Source organism: Vipera berus (genome assembly GCF_964194415.1).
Source record: "Vipera berus genome assembly, chromosome: 2".
NCBI lineage: Eukaryota > Metazoa > Chordata > Lepidosauria > Squamata > Viperidae > Vipera > Vipera berus.
The window spans coordinates 19,484,369-19,507,169 of NC_138203.1; the positions used below are offsets into that span (position 1 = coordinate 19,484,369).

General features: G+C 36.6%; 1 protein-coding gene across 1 annotated transcript in view; it reads right to left on the bottom strand.

Moving 5' to 3' along the window:
- The window catches only part of CPLANE1 (ciliogenesis and planar polarity effector complex subunit 1), a 70,023-nt gene that overhangs the window by 16,001 nt on the left and 31,221 nt on the right, over nucleotides 1-22,801 (bottom strand). The window contains exons 29-47 of the mRNA XM_081321296.1: nucleotides 21,080-21,231; nucleotides 20,798-20,955; nucleotides 19,245-19,318; nucleotides 16,037-16,119; nucleotides 14,918-14,989; nucleotides 13,893-14,070; nucleotides 11,345-11,638; nucleotides 10,485-11,228; nucleotides 10,168-10,331; nucleotides 9,687-9,801; nucleotides 8,644-8,695; nucleotides 7,277-7,375; nucleotides 6,831-6,929; nucleotides 4,974-5,078; nucleotides 3,939-4,045; nucleotides 3,590-3,758; nucleotides 2,791-3,032; nucleotides 1,696-1,789; nucleotides 220-378 (exon numbers count right to left, since the gene is read on the bottom strand). Of these exons, the coding sequence (XP_081177422.1) occupies nucleotides 220-378; nucleotides 1,696-1,789; nucleotides 2,791-3,032; nucleotides 3,590-3,758; nucleotides 3,939-4,045; nucleotides 4,974-5,078; nucleotides 6,831-6,929; nucleotides 7,277-7,375; nucleotides 8,644-8,695; nucleotides 9,687-9,801; nucleotides 10,168-10,331; nucleotides 10,485-11,228; nucleotides 11,345-11,638; nucleotides 13,893-14,070; nucleotides 14,918-14,989; nucleotides 16,037-16,119; nucleotides 19,245-19,318; nucleotides 20,798-20,955; nucleotides 21,080-21,231 (3,160 nt within the window). The remainder of the gene's footprint in view (nucleotides 1-219; nucleotides 379-1,695; nucleotides 1,790-2,790; nucleotides 3,033-3,589; nucleotides 3,759-3,938; nucleotides 4,046-4,973; nucleotides 5,079-6,830; nucleotides 6,930-7,276; nucleotides 7,376-8,643; nucleotides 8,696-9,686; nucleotides 9,802-10,167; nucleotides 10,332-10,484; nucleotides 11,229-11,344; nucleotides 11,639-13,892; nucleotides 14,071-14,917; nucleotides 14,990-16,036; nucleotides 16,120-19,244; nucleotides 19,319-20,797; nucleotides 20,956-21,079; nucleotides 21,232-22,801) is intronic.

The following is a 22,801-nucleotide window of genomic DNA, read 5'->3' on the forward strand; positions in this document are numbered from 1 at the left end:
GACAACATGCACATTTCTGCTTAGGTAGGACATTAGGAGTGAAGCTTGAATCAAAGATATCTTTATGAAGGCTGAATTATTATACACCTTCCAAATTTCAGAAGTGTTGATTCATGTAAATATGGATACATTACTAGCAAATAACATATTCTATAAATAATTAAAAATATGTTTGCAAAACCATGCAATAAAATGCAAAAACCAAAAAGAAAGTAGTACCAGAATACAGTTTGTTGATCCTGGGATGATCAGCAGCTGATACTGAAGGTGAAACAGAAGGTGTTTTTAAGGCAACGAAATGATTTAGAGAAGATTCTGCTTCTAAGAAATCTTTCTCCTCCATAAAATTCTCCACTATTACACGGGTTGAATAACGTTCTAGTTTAACAGAAGAACAGAGTGAAAGCAAAGTTAAAAGAAGTACAAAATAAAAAGATATGCAACGTTCAGGAGAGAAGCTGTGTTCCTCTCGTACAGCAAGTACAACAAAGAATTGATTGCAGACTTATTACGGCACTGATGGACAGTAAAGGGGGTGTGTTCCTTTGAAAATCAGGACATGCTTACTGATACCATGGTATCATTAAAAAAAAAATCAAGAGATTTCAGTAGCATAACAAATCTTTTTATCAACTGCAGCTGTTATGTCAACTATCAGTCACTCAAAATGAAAACAATTTGGCCACACTTAACTTCTACTGGTGGGTTCCCAAATTTCTGTGGTCCAAACCAGTTATAAGACTTGCAATAGTGGCAAATATCTGCAGCTTGGGTGTAGGATGAGGATGAAGGTTAGTTCTCCCAGCTTGTGGGTTGGCTTCTGAATGTTTCGCTACCGGGCTAGGTAACATCTTCAGTGGAGTTTAGGAGATTGTCAGTGTTCTGTTTATAAGGGCTTCAGGTGTGGGTGTGTCAAGTGAGGGTCTTGTGATGGGTCAAGTGTAAGTTATCACACCCACACCTGAAGCCCTTATAAACAGAAGAGCATTGACACTGACATCCCCTAAACTCTGCTGAAGATGTTACCTAGCCTGGTAACGAAATGTTCAGAAACCCACCCATAAGCTCGGAGAATGAACCTTCACTCTCAGTTATAAGACTGCTGGTTGGAGTTGGAAGACTAGGTAACATTATAAGCAGAATTAATCAATTTCCATACTCCGTTCCAGTTCTGGCTTTGATCTTTAAAATGTGTCCTAGGATTACAGTATGAACATTTGTTCAGCCATTTGTTCAGTTATGATGGTGCTGAACAAATGATTCTTATGACTGATCCTTCATGTTCCATCTGTCGCAAGGTCTCTATGGTCATTTGATCATGATCAAGTGATTACTTGATTGTAACAATCCACAATCACATGATTGTGAAAAATCAACGGCGAAGCCTGCAGAAAATCATAAGTTGCAATCATGTGAATTTAAGATCCCACGTCATCCTTGGGTTATGTTGGCAACTGGGACTGCTCAAATTGCTGTTACTAAGTGATGCAGTCACATGACATTGTGATTTATGACTGCACAGCTTAGTGATGGAAATTCTGATCCCAATTGCCATTGTAACTCTTCTTCCATATATATCTACTAAATCTACTCTATGTGTTCCTATTCTGTAAAAGGTGATATACTCTGAATCACCTTTTTCTTTGCATATTTAATTGCCATACAGCCATAATATCTTCCATCAGTAAGACTCACCTGCTTGGCAAAGCTTAACACCTGGTGCAAAGAACAATATGTCATTTTCTTCTTGATCAGATATCACATTGGCATCTTTTGCTGCTTCCCCAAACTGTAAAAAAGAGACACTTGTGACATGCAGCATTTCTCACCTATAATATTTATATAATAAATATTTGTCTAAGGTTATTATTTCAAGAGCATGTCTTTTCTGAGCATCTCTTTCCCATTTCAATTAATACGATTCTAAGGTTGACCCAAATATATTGGGGAAAAAATACAACCACGGCTGTTAATATTAAAAAAACCCGTTTTTCATTGCTGATTTTTGTTCACTTTATAAATTAGAAAGTATATCTATGCTTTTAATACTGAGTTTATTATTTTTGTCTGTAACTGTCCTCACAATGAGTTTTAATAAAATTCTACACTTTTATTATTGCATCTGAATTTTTTCTATAGAAATTGATTACAATTAAAATTAAATTGATTACTGATCAATGAATATTGTTTTCAATCTCAGTAAATTCATTTATACCCCTACCTTTCACACAGTTTTCTAAGCAACTCACTACCAGACAGAAATCTTGTATCATATCAAAGATGTGAGCTTTCTCCTCCAGTTGAAAGTACATATACAGGTAATCCTTGACTTACAACAGTTCATTTAGTGACCCTTCGAACTTATAGCAGCCTTGAAAAAAGTGAGTTAAGACCATTTTTCACACTTATGACCGTTGCAGCATCCCCATGGTCATGTGATTTATATTCAGATACTTGGCAACTGACTCACATTTATGACAGCTGCAGTGTCCCAGAGTCATGTGATATCCTTTTGCAACCTTCTCACAAGCAAAATGAATGAGGAAACCAGATTTACTTAACAACTGTGTTACCAATTTAAGAACTGCAGTGATTCACATAACAAATCTGGCGAGAAAAGTCATAAAATGGGGCAAACTTTACTAACAAATTTCTCACCTAGCAACTTAAATTTGGGGCTGTTGTTATAAATTGAGGACTACCTGTAATTGTAATCTATTTAAACAGATAATTCTGTTACCAAAGGAGAGAAGGATTTAAACATTAGTAAGACCATGAAGTGAAATATACCAATTTAGTAGTGCTATATTCTTTCTCCATTCTTTCTGCCAAATTTTGTAAGTATGACAGTTGTCTATCCATTTCTTGTAGTTTTCCAGAAAAATGCTGTCTGCTGATCTTTTGACCCAACTGTCCTGTGTAAATACTGGGAAAATCTTCACAAAGGAGACTTGAGGTAAGATGATCACCAACAGTTTCTTCCTCTGTTATTCTTGGTGGTAGTAGAGACAGTTCAATTTCGAGGCTCTTTTCTTTCAATCAAATAAAAAAAGTGCAAAATATTTCCAAATGCAGCCAATTACAGGGTTTAATTAAAAGTCACAATAAAGTTTTATTTATCTACAAAATTTCAAAGTGTACTCACAAAGCCTTGGTGGAGCAGTGGGCTAATGCCTCCTTAAGTAACACCAGCTGCCTGCAATTAGTGCAGGTTCGAGTCCCACCAGGCTCAAGGTTGACTCAGCCTTCCATCCTTCCGAGGTAGGTAAAATGAGGACCCAGATTGTTGGGGGCAATTAAGCTGACTTTGTAATAATGCCGCTTGGGGGGTGTATGAAAGCCCTAATAAGCAGGCATATACATAGAATGAAGGCTACTGCTAAGCTTGTAAGCCGCCCTGAGTCTTCGGAGAAAGGCGGGATATAAATGGAATTTTTTTTAAAAAAGAGCTAACAAGCTCTCAGCATAAGAGAGATACCAGATGTTACGTTCCTGTGTGAAGTTTTACATGATTTCCACCCCCTCCCCAGCGTTCCCCTGGGTTCATTTTAAAAGCAAATATTACAAAACAACAATTGTAGATGTTTACCTTGTCTCTCAAATTCATCCAGGGGTAATACGCTGGTAACAGAGTTTGATGGATAATGCAGCTTTGTAGAAGCTGAGAATTCAGACTTCACAGGCTCAATTTTAACTGGCAAATTGTTGAGAAGGTCATCAGCCTCTATATCGGTCACACTGATATATCTCTGTTCAGCCTGGCATATATTAAAAAAAAACAAATAAACAAACCAAATTGTAGGTAGGAAACAATGTTAAACTAGTACATATTTATAAAACTGTACTGAGGAACTGAACCCTCTCCTCCCATAATTGACAATTTACTGAATAGACAGACTTATGGCTGCATTTTCAGGAGATGTTTCTCATTGACTGACCAAATCAGATGAAGATGGCAAAGGTTTCTCTGTAGTTGCGCTGGCTGACTTAAAGTCGAAATACAACTTGGGTGGCAAAGTCTGAGGAACGCAAGACGGTAACAGTTCTAAAGAAGAAAAAACATGGTTAAAAGTCACCCAAGGTAAGACACAACTTGGAGAGCCGCAAAAGCTAATTGGAAAGATAAAACAGCAGCGCGATGGATACTGAAATGCAAAAAATGTAGTTGCATAACAAGCTTTTTTCTTTTTAACACCTAAAGCACAAGGGTAAGCAAGCTGGTTTCTAAGGTCACATGTGGTTCTTGAAATTCTTTTGATAAGGCCCTTGAAGCATCTTACTGGCGCTTAAAATTGATGGCATGGTTTAATCACCACTTAGAAGTCAGAAATACATGAACATACAAAAAAAAAAGCCCTGTGATGTGAGCCTTAAAAATATATTTACTTAAAAACAAATGAGATTCATTCCCCCAAATTATGAAAAAATACTGGAAAATTTTTCATTTGGATAGTTGCTTCCTGCCTTCATCCACTGTGACCTTTACCCTCCTCACAAAAAGGGGTTGGGTAGGACTACAACTACCAAAAGGTTGTTCATCCTGATCTTAACTTTTGGTAAAGTCCAATGAAGATAACAATTGCAGGTATTCTGATTTTCTCTAACAGTGGAAGAAAACTCTGAACATGAATTTTAAGTTCTAAACTGCAGGAACAAAATAAACAATACTAAGCACGCTTTGGACGCACTAAATTCACCAAGCCATTAAAATGTAAATTTAAGTGCAAGTTTAATGTTTAATATTAATATTCAAGAGCTCTATATTTTGTTTCACAAGTTATGCAGCTAAGAGAACAGTAACATATAAATCAATGGTACCATTATATAATAGTAATAAAAACAGCAGACCCTCATTCTTTGGATAAAATAAAATATTCCTTTGCACAATATTATAAAACCAGTATATGACCTCTGTATTTTGAAATTTAAAGACAGTGAAATTTAGTAAGGAATAGATAAAACAGAAAGCAGACCTGTTTCAGAAGCAGAAGCGGAAGCAGAAATGATTGGCTGATTTTCATTAGTTTCAGCAATTATTTGTTCTGAGTCTGTTATAACATCCTGATGTGATTTTTCAACTTGATTGATGAGAAAAACACATATAAAGTCAGAAAGGTTTAGCAGATAAACATTCTATTTTTCATATACCAGAGATACCTCTGGTAATAATTAGATTTTATAAGAATTGTTGAATATCTTATGGATAAATTTAAAGTCAGAAAAAATAATCAATTCAGAGCAGCTTGTTTCCTAAACGGATGATCTGCCTTTGATGGCAATTTAGAAATATATCCTACCCCAGACAGGAAGATTTTTTTGATTTTGATTTTTTTGAGCGGTTGGGAATTTTCTCAGAAAGCAGACTCCACAAAATAAACATTTTAAAAGAAAAATCTCAACACCAGAGTCTCACAATATATTGTGAAGTTCTGCCATTTTAATCTAAATTGTTATGAGATCAATGGCAAAAATTTCTGAATTCTCACAAGATCTGGCCATTTTTAGCTTTATTTAATTTTATGGGACCATGTTTCTTATCATTGCTACACAGTTTCCTTCAGCCCCTCTTTAATTCACCGCTGGAGACAGCTTTGTGAAGAAGAAAACAGCAGTGAGAGAATAACTTTAATAAAAATGAAGGAAAATTGAAAGACAGACAAGATTTACAAGAACAAGTTATTGATCAAGCATAGTGGCCATATCTGCAAATTCAAACGAAATATGAAAAAGATGTTAAAACAATGGGATTTTATAAAAAAACAGACAGAATTTGATCAGATACTGCTAAAAGCAGATGAAAAGTTGATTAAGAAACTATACATTTTTGTTAAACTTAGAACAAGTAAAAGAAACAATAACATGGACAAAGAATTTTGGATATAATTTAGTATTAGAAGATTGGCAAAAGTTATGGGAAAGAAATATTAAATTAACTAAAGCTGTGGCATATAAAGAAAACTTATATAAAATGTTTTACAGATGGCATATGACACCAGTGAGATTAGCAAAAATGTTTAAAAATACTTGAAACAACTGTTGGAAATGCAAACAAAAACCAGGTACTTATTATCACATCTGGTGAACATGCCCTAAAGCAAAAAGATTTTGGGTTAAAATACATTTATGGTTGGAGAAAATGACTAAAAAACAAATAGACTTTAAACCAGAATTATTTTTTGTTAGGAATAATAGGAGCTAATTATGAGGAAGATTGCAGATATTTAATACTACACGTACTAACTGCAACAAGAGTTGTATTTGCCCAACATTGGAAAAATGAAAATCTACCAGCTGAAGAACTACTAATTAACAAAATTCTAGAGTGTGCAGAAATGGACAGATTGACTATAAATATAAAAGAGAAAGAAGACGCAGTGTACTTTAGAACATGGGATAATTTCTATCAATGGCTAGAAAAATGAGTTAGAGAAAGGAATGTGATATTTTGTGATATTTTGAATATATATTAGCAAGAAGGCTATTATTAATTAACATATTGTTTAAGATAACTATTATCTATTATTGTTTGTTAAACACATGAACCCAGACATTATGCCGTTTGCTAAATATTGAGAATGTTATTTGGAAAAACCCCAACCCCAATCCTAACCCAAATCCCAACCCCAACCCTGACCCCACCTTATTCCTAACCCTATAAAAACTAATAAAATCTATACAAAAAAAAAATAAAAATGTTTTTCTCTCCTTTATGCCAGCAAAAGGCTCATAATGTAGGTCTTGAAACTCTGGATCCCACCATGATAATATTTGTTTATTTTTGAAACACAAAATTTTGTGCTTCTTCAAAAGTAATTTGAAAGAAAACATACCTGTTACAGATGCAGAAGCAGAAGCGACTGACTGATTCCCAACAGATTCATCAATTATTTCTTCTGATACAGTTTGTGTATTTTGAGATGATTTCAGAACTTTATTTCCATGAGAAAAAAACATAAGATCAAGATGAATCAAGAGGAAAATGCATTCTGCTAAATAATTATAAAGGTGCTTATTCCAGAGTGAAATGTTAGAATAATTTTGCAGAGCAGAACAAATTTGAAATGCAGAAATAAAAGCGTTTGGATGGGCATTTATCTTACACAACTGTTACTTTGCAATCCACCATTCTACACAACTGTTACTTTGCAATCCACCATTCAATGTTATTTGAGAAAATAGACATAAATTTGTGCTCTTTGAAAAAGCAAATTACTTTACCATTTCATTTTCAAAGCTTTAAGAAAGCAATCACAATAATTTCTTGCAAGAGTTTTACCAGTGTCTGTATTTGTGCTAGCGTTCTGCAGATCTGCAGTCTTTTTTCCTACAGAAGCCAGGTAATGTAGTGCCGCTGATGAAATATATGTATCCAATTCTAAAATAATAGGAGATAGGATTATAACCCAATTCAAAAACAAAAACACTATTTTATAAGCTGTTGCTAATTGCATCACTTCAGCCATTTGCCTGAAATTGGACAAAATCTAGTTATCTGCTCAAGGGGGTTTATGCAGAATATGAGCAGAACAGTACCCATGTTTAATTTCTTTCCTCTACCAGTCTACCTACCAATTGTGTTTGTCACCTGCACCTTTTTCCTTAATTTTTTAATGCTGAAAACAAGTAGATGGGATCTGAAAGCAAGCCTTCTGATGCTTCTCAGAACATTGGTATTGATGTACTATTGTTCTGGAGCATGTTGAAGTCAGTAAAGCTGAATTTTGCAATGTGAGAGAGAGAATGGAGAGGAAGTAAATGGATTAAAAAGAGACACAAGGTAATAAAGCTTTACTGTCAAATGCTAATTCCTCCCAAACCTGGCTATATTTATGTTCTATTAAATCACTCAAAAGCTTCCGATCCACTGCCTGTTTAATTACTTCAGTTATAGCAATAAATCTGGGAATTACAGCCAATTTTAAGATGACATTTTATGTATCCTCATTGCAAGAGTAAATAAATCTGCATTTCTCTGTTCTGTCCAAGCAACCAGTTGATCGGTTGATGGTGAGAAGAGAATGGCTTTTCCTGGTTGAAGAAGCAGGAGAAGGATTTGTCCTTCCCATCAATAAAGGGAATCATTACAGGTTTGGCTCCCCACTTCTCTCAGTGCTCAGGAAGGTGACGAGCTTTCTAACGGAATGGGCTCTAACGAAGATGATTTTTAATTTAACCTATGATTTAAATTGCAATGCACCATATTTATTTTTATGTTTTATAATCTGTACTTGAATGATGCATAGATAAAAAATGGGATATAAATTCAGTACATGTATAAACAATAAACAATTATTGTATTCCCTCTTATAATGACTACAATGCTCTTAGTTAGCATACTTTAAGGGAAAATTGATAGAACATATTAGCACAAATGAAACATGTAGAACTCTAAGCCAGAACCTGTTTGAAAATGCATCTCTCACCAGTGATTTTACTGTCAGTAAAAAATAACTTAAATACAGAGGCCAGGACAGATTTCTGACAGTTGTCCATGAATCATTTGAGCAGACATTGAGGGCTGCTAGTGAGAAATTCTATACACAGTTTATATAGGTAACCATTGCCATTCAAAAGAAATGTAAAACTGTGATATCCTGGAAAGAACATTAAATCTTTCAAGACAATTTTGCTGAAAAAACTTACTCGGTAATGAACTGGCATCACATTGGCCAACACTTAATTCAGCTTGGGGTTCCTGAGGCAAGAACAAGTATGATTAAAGATATACAAGTGTTTAATGTCATTAATGTACTTCAATATATTAATAGAATTTTTCAGTAGGTTTTGCTAGGAAACAAGAAGAGTGGATGTAATCATAGTTACAGACCAATAAAACAAAATCAGAATTTAAAATACAGAAACACTGGTAAAACACAAAATTTAAAATACAAACACACACACATACCACCTAATTTGAAACCATTAATAAGAAGAAGTGCTGAACAAGGGAAGCTTGGGGAGGGTATGTGGTGGAAGGGCTTACTCAAGCAACTTCCTACCTTCCCTGCTGGCTTCCCCACTGAGTTTATCGTGGGAAGTTGCCATGAAAGATCACAAATTGTGATAGCATGATTGCAAGATGCTGCAATTGTAAATGTGAATCAGCTGCCAAGCACTCCAATCACGATCATGTGACCATGGGGAGGCTGGGATGGCTGGAACTCCAAGGATTGGTCATAACCTCCACTCATTCAGCACCGTTATTAACTTCAAACAATTGCTGAATGAGTGGCTGTTAACTGAGGACTACTTGTATGCTTTTCAGTTCACAAATTACAGTACCTAGCTACCATTTTCTATAGCATATCATTCCACACCGCGTTTAACATGCTTCTGTGAGTCCCATCATCAGTCAAAAACAATGCAAAGGGAATACAAGAAGCTATGTACTTCAAATGTATATACTGCATGCTGAATAATTTTCTCAATTTGGAAAATATCCTACATTCTAACGAGATATATTTGATGCTTCTTTCTTAAATTAAAGATGATAAAATGTTTTGTCGTAGAACTATTATGTACAGACCATATTAAATTTGTCTTTACAGACAAATGAGGTTGTTGTTTTTTCTGGAACATTAGCAAACACAAATCAAGTCCAGAGTGAAAATCAATACCATATTTTACTTTAAAACCAAACAATATAATGAAGATAAATCATCAATTAACATTTTCTTATTGCTTGCCTTTGTTGGCTTTACGGCATCAGGAAGAACAGAAGAATCATTTTGTTGATTAGTCACAATGGCTTTCATTTTTTCTTCCTTTTCCTTGATCCGATTTTCAATACGTCTCTTCTGCCTAGGGTGATAATAATATAGAAATATGTTGTTTGAAAAATTCCCAGAATGGTTCAGACTCAGGCACAGGGCCTCCAAAGCAGATTGATAGCTTTGCTTAGACTGGTAAGATTCAGGAAGATGGTGCTAGATATATAATAAACGATACTGGAGTGACGCTAGTGAGGTACTATGAGAATAGAACTAGCTATATCAACTATAGGGTCACAAGAAACATAATCAATATTTTCTTAACATATGGAAAAACTACATTTGTCTAATCTGCAGCATTTGTTACTTTACAAGAAAAGTTCTCCTCTCTTTACTGCAAGAACTAATGCAACTTCAATCAGATTTTGGTACATAGGATTAAACGTTTGGTTTTTACCTTTTCTTATTACTCCTAACTTGTCTTGCTTCATTTAGTTTAATATTAGCTTTCAATAACTGTATCTGCTTGGGATGCTCCTTATGTTCCGGGTACTGAACAATATGCTGGCTTTGTTCAAATGCAATCAGATCTTGAAGGGGAATGAGTTTCGGTATCTGAAACTGTTCATATAACAAGAGAGATCATAAATAAATTCAAGTTTCCCTTTCAATATTTGGGGAGCAAATTGAGAAATACTTCATTTATGAACTTAAATGAAAGTGCTCTTATGACATCTAAATTAAAATAATACACATATTTTATAGAACCATTACCTTGGTTAGTGGAGGTAAATTAGAATAAAGCAATGGTAATCCTGTCTGTACAGGGGGTGCTCTGCAATCTGTAGTTTTTGTTGTAAACTTAATTGGTAAACACTTGGATTGTGGGCTGGTCTTCAGATATAGCAAAGGAATTTCAGTAAAATGCCCATGTGCTTGATGTGAATTAATTTCATTGTCAACCAATGGTTTTTCTGGCCTTAGACATTCATGGAAGTGTTGTAACGGTGCTGAATCTTCCTTTTTTCCATATTCATCTATAGGAAACTGTTTGGAAATCCCTGTCTTGACTGGTTCTGCCCAACGTTTTGTCTGTTTTTGTGCCTGGTTTATTACATTTTGATCGTAACAGTTCCAGTTTAGATGTGCTCCTGTCTCATTTGTGGGTTCTGATATCTGTAAACTGGGAGGATATTGTGCCAGAGAAGGCGGGGGACCCCAAGCTTCTCTTGGTCCCGATGATGGTCCAGACGATCTGTGGGGGATCACTGGACAGAAATTGAGTGGCTGAAATTGATAATTTGTTTTTAGCTTAAGCAAAGGAAATCCCTCTGCATTATTTAACGGTTTTGCCACTGGAATAAGCTTTGGTTTTTTCTCAGGATTTAGGGAAATAGATAATAGAGGGAATGGCCTGGCTGGATTCTGATGAGGTGAGTTTTGACGTGGCAGCCTCAATTTTGCACCAACAGATTCACTCTCTCGTAACGCTGAAGAATCAGTCATATGCACAGACCTCTACATAAGGCAAAAGATAACAAATGTAAGGTTTTTGTTATAGTAATACTTGATGATCATATCCAACAAAAACCTCAAATATGAGCTTTAAAACTTTAAAAATCTCAGCAACTCACTGTGTTATTTCCATCCTGGTTCTGATCAGGTAAGTTCTTTTCTTCCTGAGAACTGTTATTTTTCTGACCAACATTCCAATTGTTTTCTAGAGTTGGTATCTGATGCTCAGTAGGTTTTTGCACACCATCTGCTGGCTGCATGGGAGGAGATCGATGGATATTATTTGCTTCAGTGTTTGGAGCCCAGTTTCTTCCTAATGGAAAAGGTTGAGGTTGCTGCATTTGCTGTGATGTACTTGGCAAGTTGGCAAATCCAACTATTTGCATGAGGCTCAGATAGTTAATTTGCTGTAGCTAGAATGTAAGAAATTAATAAATTTACAGGTAAAAGCCACAATATTACCCTGCTTCAATAACCACAATGTTATGACCCTTGCATGAAGCTTCAGGAAAAGTGACCATTTAAGAATATAAGATATTTTTAAGGGAAGTAAAGGTAGGAGCCAAATAATATCAAACATTTAACTGTATAGCCACAGTAGGCATAGTTTTAGCTTATATTTTAAGTATGAGTAGCGTGTTTGTAGAATTTTCACTGTGTTTTACTCATCTGTAAAAATATTTCCACTATTCAGAAGCCAACTACTTGTGTCACACGTGCAGTTGTACAACTAATACACAGAAGGGCAAATAGCATTGTTCCAAATAGGCTTACCTGCAGCTGTACTTCTAATCACTATGCAGTGAACAGATTATCTGAAGAATAAAGAAACTCTGGCTTCAAACTCAACTAGCAGCAACGTCCTATTCTTGGAAGCATTACTGAATTTGTAATGCCATCATCTTCTGGGATGTTTAATTGTCAATCATTCTCTTCCCAGTTTAGCCATCAGCTAAAATAACGAAACCAATACCAACCAAGCTTGATCCTGCCTAGTGTTCAAGGTGAGTCATGGTTGGCTAGGTATTGCCAACTTCTGAGGCATAATAAAGGAGTACAGCTGCACTGGGCAAAATAATTCTAATGCAATTGGCTATTTTAAACTTACTGGAAGCATTCTGAATTCAAAGCAGGCTTTTCTGCACTTGGAAAATTTATTTGGTGAGAGTCGGACAGTCCAGTTCAAGCTCAAAATATTTTGAACTCAAAATATTTTGCATACTTACTTTTACAAAGGAATGTCTTTTACTATGTTCTGAATTTTGTTTGATATTTTTTAAATGTTTACTGTTAAGAAAACCACTAGCTATTTATTTTCTGTAGCAGATTAAAACTTCTTTTAAAATGGTTTTCTTAGAATTGGCTAGCAACTCAGGTTTTGTATTTACAGAAACATTAGTTCTGGACTCCTTTGGACTCCTACGCCTCTATTTTAATTTTGAAATACAACTCTCAAAGACAATAAACAGTAATATAGGAAGTAAAATAGCGGCTTCTTAACATGAAAATTAATTAAGAATTTCAACACCTTATACATTTCAAAGCATCACCCATTTTCATTAAACAACTTTGGTATGGCCTGAATTCTGACTGGAAACATTAACATATGAATGAAATAAAATCTCCAAAATTTCAGCATACCACATAGATACCAAATACCTTTCCTGAAAAACATTATTGTTGCTTTCAACTCTGGTTTTATAATTACAAGTCTAAATATATTCCAAACTACATACCTGTAATTTCTCAGAAAAAACACACATATATCCATATACATATATATATGGACTTTCTATAGATAATAAATAGCACTGGAGACAAAATTGTGCTGTGGCATCCTATGGCATAGGTGCCAGGATCCCAGAATATAGGAACCTAATCCTATTCTCAAAAGCTGTCCTCACAATCAAGAATAGAAACTCTGTAGTATAGTGCTCCTATCCCTGAAGATAGTTCAGAGGAAATCATGGTTGATACTTAGTAAGATTTGCCACCCTGTATTCAGGCAGAAGAAATATAATCACATTCTTCCTCTACTTTCCAATAGGATGTCATCAGATCATGGCAGATTGTATTCTAAAGCTAAGAAACCTACAATTCTTATATGCACAAAGGCTGTCTTTCTTGTACAATGAATCTGTCTTATACTTAAGGAGGAAAAACCAGATAATTTGCTTAAAAAAAAACATCTTAAGAATTTTCAGTTTTTCAAACTGAAACATTTTCTTTGACAGAAGCAAATTACTGATCTTTCCACAACTTTAGCAACATCAATGAAGCCACATCAGCTATTTATTAAAAATCTGTGAAATCATGTTTGATGAGAGAATGATACAGATTGACTCTCCAAACAGGTTTTATGCCAAACACGTAGAAACACAGATTAGATTCAAATTGAGAGGCAAAGTCAAGAGGCGTAGTCTCAATTGCTTTTCTATGTATTAGATTTTTTTACTGCTTCAGCATCTGCCATATACTGTAAATTGCCTCTGAATCCTATGCGAGCATCTCCATATAGGTAGTCAATAAATATGTAATGAATTATCTATACTACAGAATATAAATTATACTTCAGACACGTAAACATCTTTAGACCTTCATTGATTTCAGTGAATTTAATATGTTCTAAGGCATATGCTTATATTTTTCATAATGTTATATTTTCACCTGAATCAGCTTAAACATTTCATCTTGTAGCATTTGCCTGACAACCTCTGAAGTGTTCGGTGGTTGTGCTGTAGTTTCTCTTCTATCAATCATCTCTGTTTCTACACCAGCATCATTTGAAGGAATCTCTGACACTTCTGTGAAAGAAGGCTGATCATCTGAAACAGTGATGTCTACACTGAAGAGATAAAAAGGGAAATCAGCTGTGATAAATAGAAAAACTAGGAGTCTTAATTGTTTTCTTAAATATCTAATTTATGCACAGTCTAGTCCTGTAGAGCTGTATACAAGGTCTGAAATAGCAGGGACAAGTTACTCCAAGGAAAATTACATATTTAGGATGTACTCTAATTTGTTAATGGTTGAAGAGTATGAAATAAATAGTTCCTGCTTAGGAAGTGAGTACTCAGAGGGGATCATAGGAGTATCTGACTATCTGAAATAGCTATTGTGAGCAATCCCTAAATAACAAAAGGCATGAAAGCCTGTTTGCTTTGACAGTCAAGCTGTGTAAGCTGCATACTGGTAAACCCAGATATAAAATTACAAGAGGAACACGAGACAATAAAGTTCCATTACATATGATGTCTCCTTATTGTTATATTTCTCTTTATTTAGGTTTTTTTTCCTCTTCTCCAAAGTGATAGTGACATTCTTTGAGTATTTATGTATACCTCCAGTTACTCTTTCATAAGTCAACATTATAGACAATAATCTCTCTTTTTCAGATGTAATTCCAGGAAGATTACAATAATTAGCAATTACTCTATCAATTTAAAATTCCTCCATCGGGAATCATTATTATTCAAACATTCCACCGTAGGATAGGAATTAGGTATTGGCACCGCTCCCATGTCTTCCTGGGACTGCCCAGTTCCTCCAAGGCAGTTCAGAAATAAACCGAAGGATAAGCAACCATGAACTAATGACAATGGATTAAACTTCTGAAATAGTGATAGTAAAATGCTAAAAATCAAGGGAATGGTTCAGGGACAGAATTTCATAAATTTTAGAGAATAATTTACCTAGTTGTTTCTGCCCTCTTTTCAGAACAAAATGAAACAGGAAAATCACTGGGAACTACTTCACCTGTAGTACTGGAGATACAAAGAGGAAAACATGTAATATTTTTAACATACGATAAATCTCGATTTGAATGCAAGTGAATGAATTTATTTAACTAAACAATTTTAATTAAAAGTTTCAAATGTATTTACTTACTATTCATTCTTTATCACAGCAGTAAGCTTTTTTGTAAATTCTGTTTTTAAACAAACACTGTTACCCTGTGCACAACTTTGGGCTGTTTACATCTGGTCTATGTAACCAGTAGTAACTTAACTCAACAAAACATCAACACCTACGTGACATGAACGCTAGGGTGAAATAATAAAAGGTAACTGCTCAAGAAAGAAAAAAAATAAAAGGAAACCGGCACACTATTAAATGATCAAAAGTTAATTTCTAGAAGGAGTTCCTAAATACTTTTCTTCCAAAGGACAAATTATTCATTTAAATCATTAACATAAACATCATTAGCTATGGAAAAACAACAGGATAAAATTATTAAAGAGCAATTCTATGAATCATTTTTGGGATATGTCTGATTATATCATATAATATTGTTAATATTAAATGTGTAAATATACTATATATTAATAGTATATTTAAAATCATAGCTCTCATCAATGTTACACTGCAGGAACAAAAGGACAGAATCCAAAGATGGAAGAATAATTGTTCTGACCTTCTCTTTGTTTCCTGAGCAGCTGAGAGCACTTCGAAGTAAAAAGCAAGATTTCAGTTATCTTTACTTCCTGGTCTACTTCTAAATTCATGTGGGGTCCAGAAGATTCAGCAAAATAAAGATGTCAATCTAGAAGTACTTCACTGTGAAGCACTCATGGCCATTAAAATGATATGCTATTATTTATTAGAAACCCCCCCCCCCACAAATATCAGCAGATAATATGTGTGTATAGTTCAGAGCTTCCTACTTCTGATGTAGAACAAAGCTGTGGACAACGTAAGACATAACCTGCTGGTTAAATTCTGATACATACTCATAATAACCAACAAATAAAAATAAATCAAAGAACGAAACATGTAGACCAATAGATATACAGAATATTAATTTCTCTTACCCATCTGGTTTTGTACATTTTCTCTCAGGTGTTTCCATTAAAGGTTCATCCTGTTGACATTCTACTTTTAATTCAGAGAGATGCTGTGATTTAAGGGGTATTTAAGCATATATTAACATGTTATCATTCCACTGCTTTAAAATGATAAAATTTACTACTTATTTGTTCTATTGATATTCTGATTGTCAGCCAATTGTTGGAATTTCTTAAATGATCAATCCTGCAATGATGACATACAGCCTAGGTTATTTGTGCTCATATAATATGCAATATTGGTATGAGTATCTTCTAAAACATATAGCTTATAGCAGTGATGGCGAACCTTTTAGAGACCGAGTGCCCAAACTGCAACCCAAAACCCACATGTATCGTAGGGTGCCGGGCGGGCATGGCCCATTGGGTGGGTGTGGCCCATTGGGTGGGCGTGGCCCATTGGGTGGGCGTGGCCCATTGGGTGGGCATAGCTGCGGTGGTAACGGCAGACTAGGTGGGACTAAAAAGTTCAATCAATCAATTCCAACTTTGCGAATCTTTTTTTTCCTGTGAGAAGTTTAAATTGATTGATTGAACTTTTTTTTTTGCACACGGCAGCAGAGGCCTAAAGCAAAAAGGTTTTATAAAACCCAACTGAAGGCCTAGGACTGGGGTGACGGCACACGTGCCCACAGAGAGGGCTCTGCGTGCCACCTGTGGCACGCATGCCATACATTCGCCACCACGGGCTTATAGTGTCATTTTACAGATTCAATATCTAACAAGACTGAAAAAATAAGCTCGAGTAATCTTTTTTAGATGGGGGAGGGAAACCCAAGGACCACTTTCAGTCTGTTATATAAGAACTAAATTTTAAAAAAATGGATGTTAGAAAAAATAGAGCACATATTAAATATCTGCAAATGTTAAGTGTTTAATCCATCACTATATTTTATTCAATAAAAACCTATAGGCCAGAAACCTGGTCTACCACCCTGAGCCCCTCAGGGAACAATAATTAAATGCAGAGAAAGTAATCATATTATCAACTTAATTAATTGTAATTTACTGAATATGTATGTTTTTGATAATTTGAATCCTAAAAACCAACTACTCAAAAGTTGTTTCCTGAGTTTAAAATAGCTTGTGCATCCTAGCTAAAAATTAAAATTCACTGACAACCAGTAGCTCTTTTCAGAATAATTTCCAAAGAGCCTCAGAATATAAAGTCATGAAATCAAAGAAACATTGTTTGACAGACAAAACTGAAGCAGAAAACTGCCTCAGTTTTAAATTTTGATAAGGAAGAAGGATCACAACAGTTCATTGTTGTGATGAAAAAGTTATTGGATTTTTAAGCAAAAAACTGTAGGTCTTTTTTTCCCAAATCAAAGAAATGTCCATGATACTTCATTAACAAATTATAAACTATCATTCATCATTACCGTATATACTTGAGTATAAGCCGACTCGAGTATAAGCCGAGACCCCCAATTTCACCCCCCAAAACTGGAAAAAGTTGGTGACTTGAGTATAAGCCGATCCGCCGTTCTGCAAGCCTCCGCCGCCGGCTGCTTCGTTCCGCAGCGGAAAGAAGCAGGCAGGCTGCTTCGTTCCGCAGTGGAAAGAAGCAGCCTGCTTCGTTCAGGCTGCTTCGTTCCACAGCGGAAAGAAGCAGGCAGGCAGGGGGCGGAGGAACGGAGACCCGGCGACGTTTGGGGAGGTTTGGGCGCCTCTCCAAATATCCCCAAACGTCGCCGGGTCTCCGTTCCTCTGTGCCCTGCCTGCCTGCTTCTTTCCACAGCAGAAAGAAGCAGGGAGGCAGGGGGCGGAGGAACGGAGACCCGGCGACGTTTGGGGAGGTTTGGGCGCCTCTCCAAATATCCCCAAACGTCGCCGGGTCTCCGTTCCTCTGTGCCCTGCCTGCCTGCTTCTTTCCACAGCAGAAAGAAGCAGGGAGGCAGGGGGCGGAGGAACGGAGACCCGGCGACGTTTGGGGAGGTTTGGGCGCCTCTCCAAATATCCCCAAACGTCGCCGGGTCTCCGTTCCTCTGTGCCCTGCCTGCCTGCTTCTTTCCACAGCAGAAAGAAGCAGGGAGGCAGGGGGCGGAGGAACGGAGACCCGGCGACGTTTGGGGAGGTTTGGGCGCCTCTCCAAATATCCCCAAACGTCGCCGGGTCTCCGTTCCTCTGTGCCCTGCCTGCCTGCTTCTTTCCACAGCAGAAAGAAGCAGGGAGGCAGGGCACAGAGGAACGGAGACCCGGCGACGTTTGGGGATATTTGGAGAGGCGCCCAAACCTCCCCAAACGTCGCCGGGTCTCCGTTCCTCCGCCCCCTGCCTCCCTGCTTCTTTCTGCTGTGGAAAGAAGCAGGCAGGCAGGGCACAGAGGAACGGAGACCCGGCGACGTTTGGGGATATTTGGAGAGGCGCCCAAACCTCCCCAAACGTCGCCGGGTCTCCGTTCCTCCGCCCCCTGCCTGCCTGCTTCTTTCCGCTGTGGAAAGAAGCAGGCAGGCAGGGCGCAGAGGAACGGAGACCCGGCTTCGTTTGGGGACTTTTGGGGAGGTGCGCGCGCACCTCCCCAAACCTCCCCAAACTTCGGCAGGTCTCCGGACGGCGGTGGCTTGGGAGAGGTGAGCGCGATCCCGGAAGCTCCAAAGCCTCGGCCGCGCACAAGTCCTCAGTAAGTTTTTTTGTTGACTGGAGTATAAGCCGAAGTGGAATTTTTCAGCCCAAAAAGTGGGCTGAAAAATTCGGCTTATACTCAAGTATATACGGTAATCTGAATTTCTTTTTCTGCTATCATGGAAAGCTTAAGTATAGGATATATGTTTCTCCTGATTACATACATGAAATCTAGACCAAGAATTGTATGAATGAATTTTATTTTGCAATAACAAGTCATGATTCTACAAAAACCAAATTAAACAATGCTAAAATCCTCTGGAATGAGGTCCTATGTGTTCTAACACAGTGGTTCTCAACCTTTTCTTCACCACAGACCTTCTGTGGCCTCAGACCATGGCCACTGAGCCCCCCAAGACTTAACTCAAGATTTAAAGGATGCTGTTTCCTCAAGAGTTTGTGGACCCCTGTGACAACATTATGGGTCCTCCAGGACCACAGGTTGAGAACCACTGTTCTATTTTATCTACCAATAATGTTATATGTCCTATATAAAGTATAGGTTTTATAAATTGAATGGAAGAAAATACACTTACTTTGAGAACTACTTCATTTTTCTTTTGTACTGATTTAATACTGACAGAGATGGTAGGATTTCTTGAAACTGGATTTTCACTATAGACTTCAAAACAAGCACAACATTAAAAAGAACAAATAAAGAGAACCATGTACTTTTTCCATATCTTTCTCTTTTTTTCATTAACAAGCCTTAATTTTCTTGTATTTATATGAGATGATAAACATTTAACAGTATTTGTTTCTGAGTCGCTCTTAAACTGATTCATTGAACTTAACAAATGTTGAATTTATTTTCCTCACTGAAAGTAACATTCCTATATCTTTGTAACAGTGTTCAGGTTTCCAGAATGAGAAATTTTCAGAATAAAAACATAACTTTCTCTTTAATTTCTCTTCAGCATACACCCATCCCACTCCTTTATTCAGCATGTTTATTTACTATAGTATACAGTATATACTATATATACCTATAGTATATAGTATAATACTACAGTATATATCAGGCAATAATAATTCGCTATTAGGATCTAAAATGGCCAATATATCTGTAGCTGGCAGTAGGTACTTAAAGAAACTATGCCTTTTCCTAGATTTATACAGATGCCATGAAGACTAAAAAAAATGGTGTTTGAGGTAACTGAATTGCCTACATTACAACTATGGGATGCCCAGGAGAATCTGTGACTTCCTAAGAAGATCCTTATCTGTTTCAGATCCAAACATTGCAAAATACATCTATGTCATAAAGTGCCAGAAGACTCAAGCTTGTGTATTTGTGGCTATCCAGCAGAAAACCCAAAAGAAAAATCATCCTACATAATTCCACACCCTCATAATATTCCAAGTTACAGGGACCTCAAACAGTTCGTTCTTTTTGTTCCTTTTTCAGCTGACAAACAGCTGACTTCTCAAGCTGTCCTCTGCTTTGAGTTGATTGGTAGATTCACACAGGCACCACTTAATTCAGTTTTTGTTTTTGCTTGTGTTTTTTTAAAAATCCCTAATCAACTGTACATTTACAATCTTACATTTTCTTCTGTTAACAAGTATCCTGCTCTGGGAAGCTTTCTAACCCCAAAGCTGTCCTCTGGTGGGGGTGGGGGGGTGTGCCACGTGCATCAATCCGGAGCTCATTTCTTGGCTGCAGAGGCCTTTCCGGAAGGTCTCTGACAGTGAAATGGAGGCTGGGGGTGACATGTGCGAGCTGCGGAAAGCAGCCACAGAAGTGGGCTGGCAAGGCAGGTGTTGGGGTGTGGGAGGCCTGGCTGCAACTGTCCTAAACGTGGATGCGGGTTGCATGGGACAGCTCCACGCACACACCCTGCCCTAGCTTGATTTTTACCTGTGCGCCTCGTCCCACCTTGTGCAACCAGGTGCAATGGAGTGGGCAGGGTCTTAAGTAGAACTTATTTTTGGGGTAGGCCTAATATTGGCTGCATGTATAAAAATCAAGCTAGAGCTTATTTATGGGGTAGATCTTATTTTCAGGGAAACACGATATTATATATCCTATGCAAAAATCTCTTTTAGTTCACATAAATGACTTCATGTAAGTGAAGAAAACATTTTTCTTTTAACTAACCTTCAGTTTCAGATGCTACGTCATTTCGTAGAAATTCTGCCACTTTTTCTGCCAGACTGATATCAAAAGCTGTACTTCCAGTGTCTATATCAGGTACTATAGAATGAGCCCTACGATTTACTTTCTTCCTATTTTGCTTTCCAGGTAATGTTCCACACCTTTAAAAGTGACATTTTTTAAAAAAAGAAGATTTTAGGTAATAACGTTCTCTTTTTATACAACAGTTTTTACTCCCTTTGGCAGTATATGTTCTTATAATCAAACTGAATGCTGAATTCTTACCTTGGAATATTTTTAAGTGGTTCACCATATGCACGTCCATTTTGGATATCCGCTGGAGCTTCCTCCGATGAAGAACTATTTGAACCCTTAGAACCATCTTTCTCCAGTTTGGGTGCGATAGTGAAAATTTTTTCACACTGTTTCTGTGGTTTCTAAAACAACACCACATATAATTTTTAAGTTTAAAAAATGATTTGTATTCATAGCTTTGCATTACACTCCTGTTGTGCACATTTCAATATCTACTATTGCAACTACAGGAAACCCGTCTGCCTAAGAAAACTCTCACCAGTAGAGGCTATATATTTTCAGATTTGGATTGGAATGTAAAGCTTTTTGAGATATATGCCTTCCTATAAATAACCTTTAATACAAATTACAATTTGATAATATAATTGTTTTGAAAAATTGTAGATCAAATTTTAAATTTTCCCTTCACAAAAATTGTCCCATGTTAGTTACCCAAAGGCTCCACTTGGCTTTAATAATGTTTTTGCTAAATAAATTATAGCCCAGGATTTCATTAGATAAGTACCATTCCTTAGTATTTTTCATATACGTTTCTGCTACCTTCTAAATGTACCACATTACAAGAAATGTCCATGGCTATGGAATGTTTGACGCTGCTTAGCGACTGCTCTACAAGGAGGTTCATTACTTAACATTCTAAAATCTTGGCTTCCCTGACAGTGTACTAATTAATCAGGAAGGAAACATACGAGTGATTGCTGCAAATAATTTGAATTAGTGTGTATCTCTGGGAAAGCAAAACTTTCACATAATATTTTATACTATTTTTAATTTTTTAATATAATCTCATGACGGTAAAAAAAGAATGCCATAGAAATTTTATACTTTTCAAGCCCTATTAATGCACATTGACTTTTTAAAATATAAAGTAAAGGAGTTCTTGTTCTAGCAGCATAGCAGTCTTTGGATTCATTTTCTTTACACCTCCTTATTATCATGCATAAAAAACAAAGAGCACCTCACAAAATATTTAGTATGAACCTTTTACCTATTATACAATCTCAATCCACCAATAATTTAATCTGATGCAGGTCAAGTTAGGCTGTTAACATAAAGTGCGTAACTTTGTCATTAATTATTGGCTAGATGCTAAAAGCTTACAGTTCATATTTTGATATTCCTATGTAAAGTTAAAATGTTTTTCTTGGTCTTTCTCTAAAGTAACTATTGCAAAAATCACTGTTTGCATCGTTACTTAGTGGGGAAAGCTGAGGGTGAAATGAGTTTGCTCTATCTATGCCAATTTTCAGAGATGATGCTCAGAGAAAATCATTTATTTCTTTTGCTGAGTTCAGTAAACAGCAAAATATGTTCAAATGCATGCAGTTATCAAGTTACAGCAGTTGCATCTCTGTATGCTGAAGAAAAGAGAGGGGATGGTTTTGCAAGAGATAGGCGTGTGCGCGTGCAGCTTTGTTTGTATGAGTGAGCACTCCCCTGCCACTCATGTTGCCCAGTTGTGAACAGGCCATGGCCTGGTAATGGGCTATAGCCTGCAGGTTGGGGACCCCTAGCCTAAAGTATAATAGCAATAGCACTTAGACTTACATACCACTCCATAGTGCTTTATAGGACTTTCTGAGTGGTTTACAAATGTCAGCATATATTGCCCCCTACAATCTGGGTCCTCATTTTACTGACCTTGGAAGGATGGAAAGCTGAGTCCACCCTGAGTCTGTCAGGATTGAACTC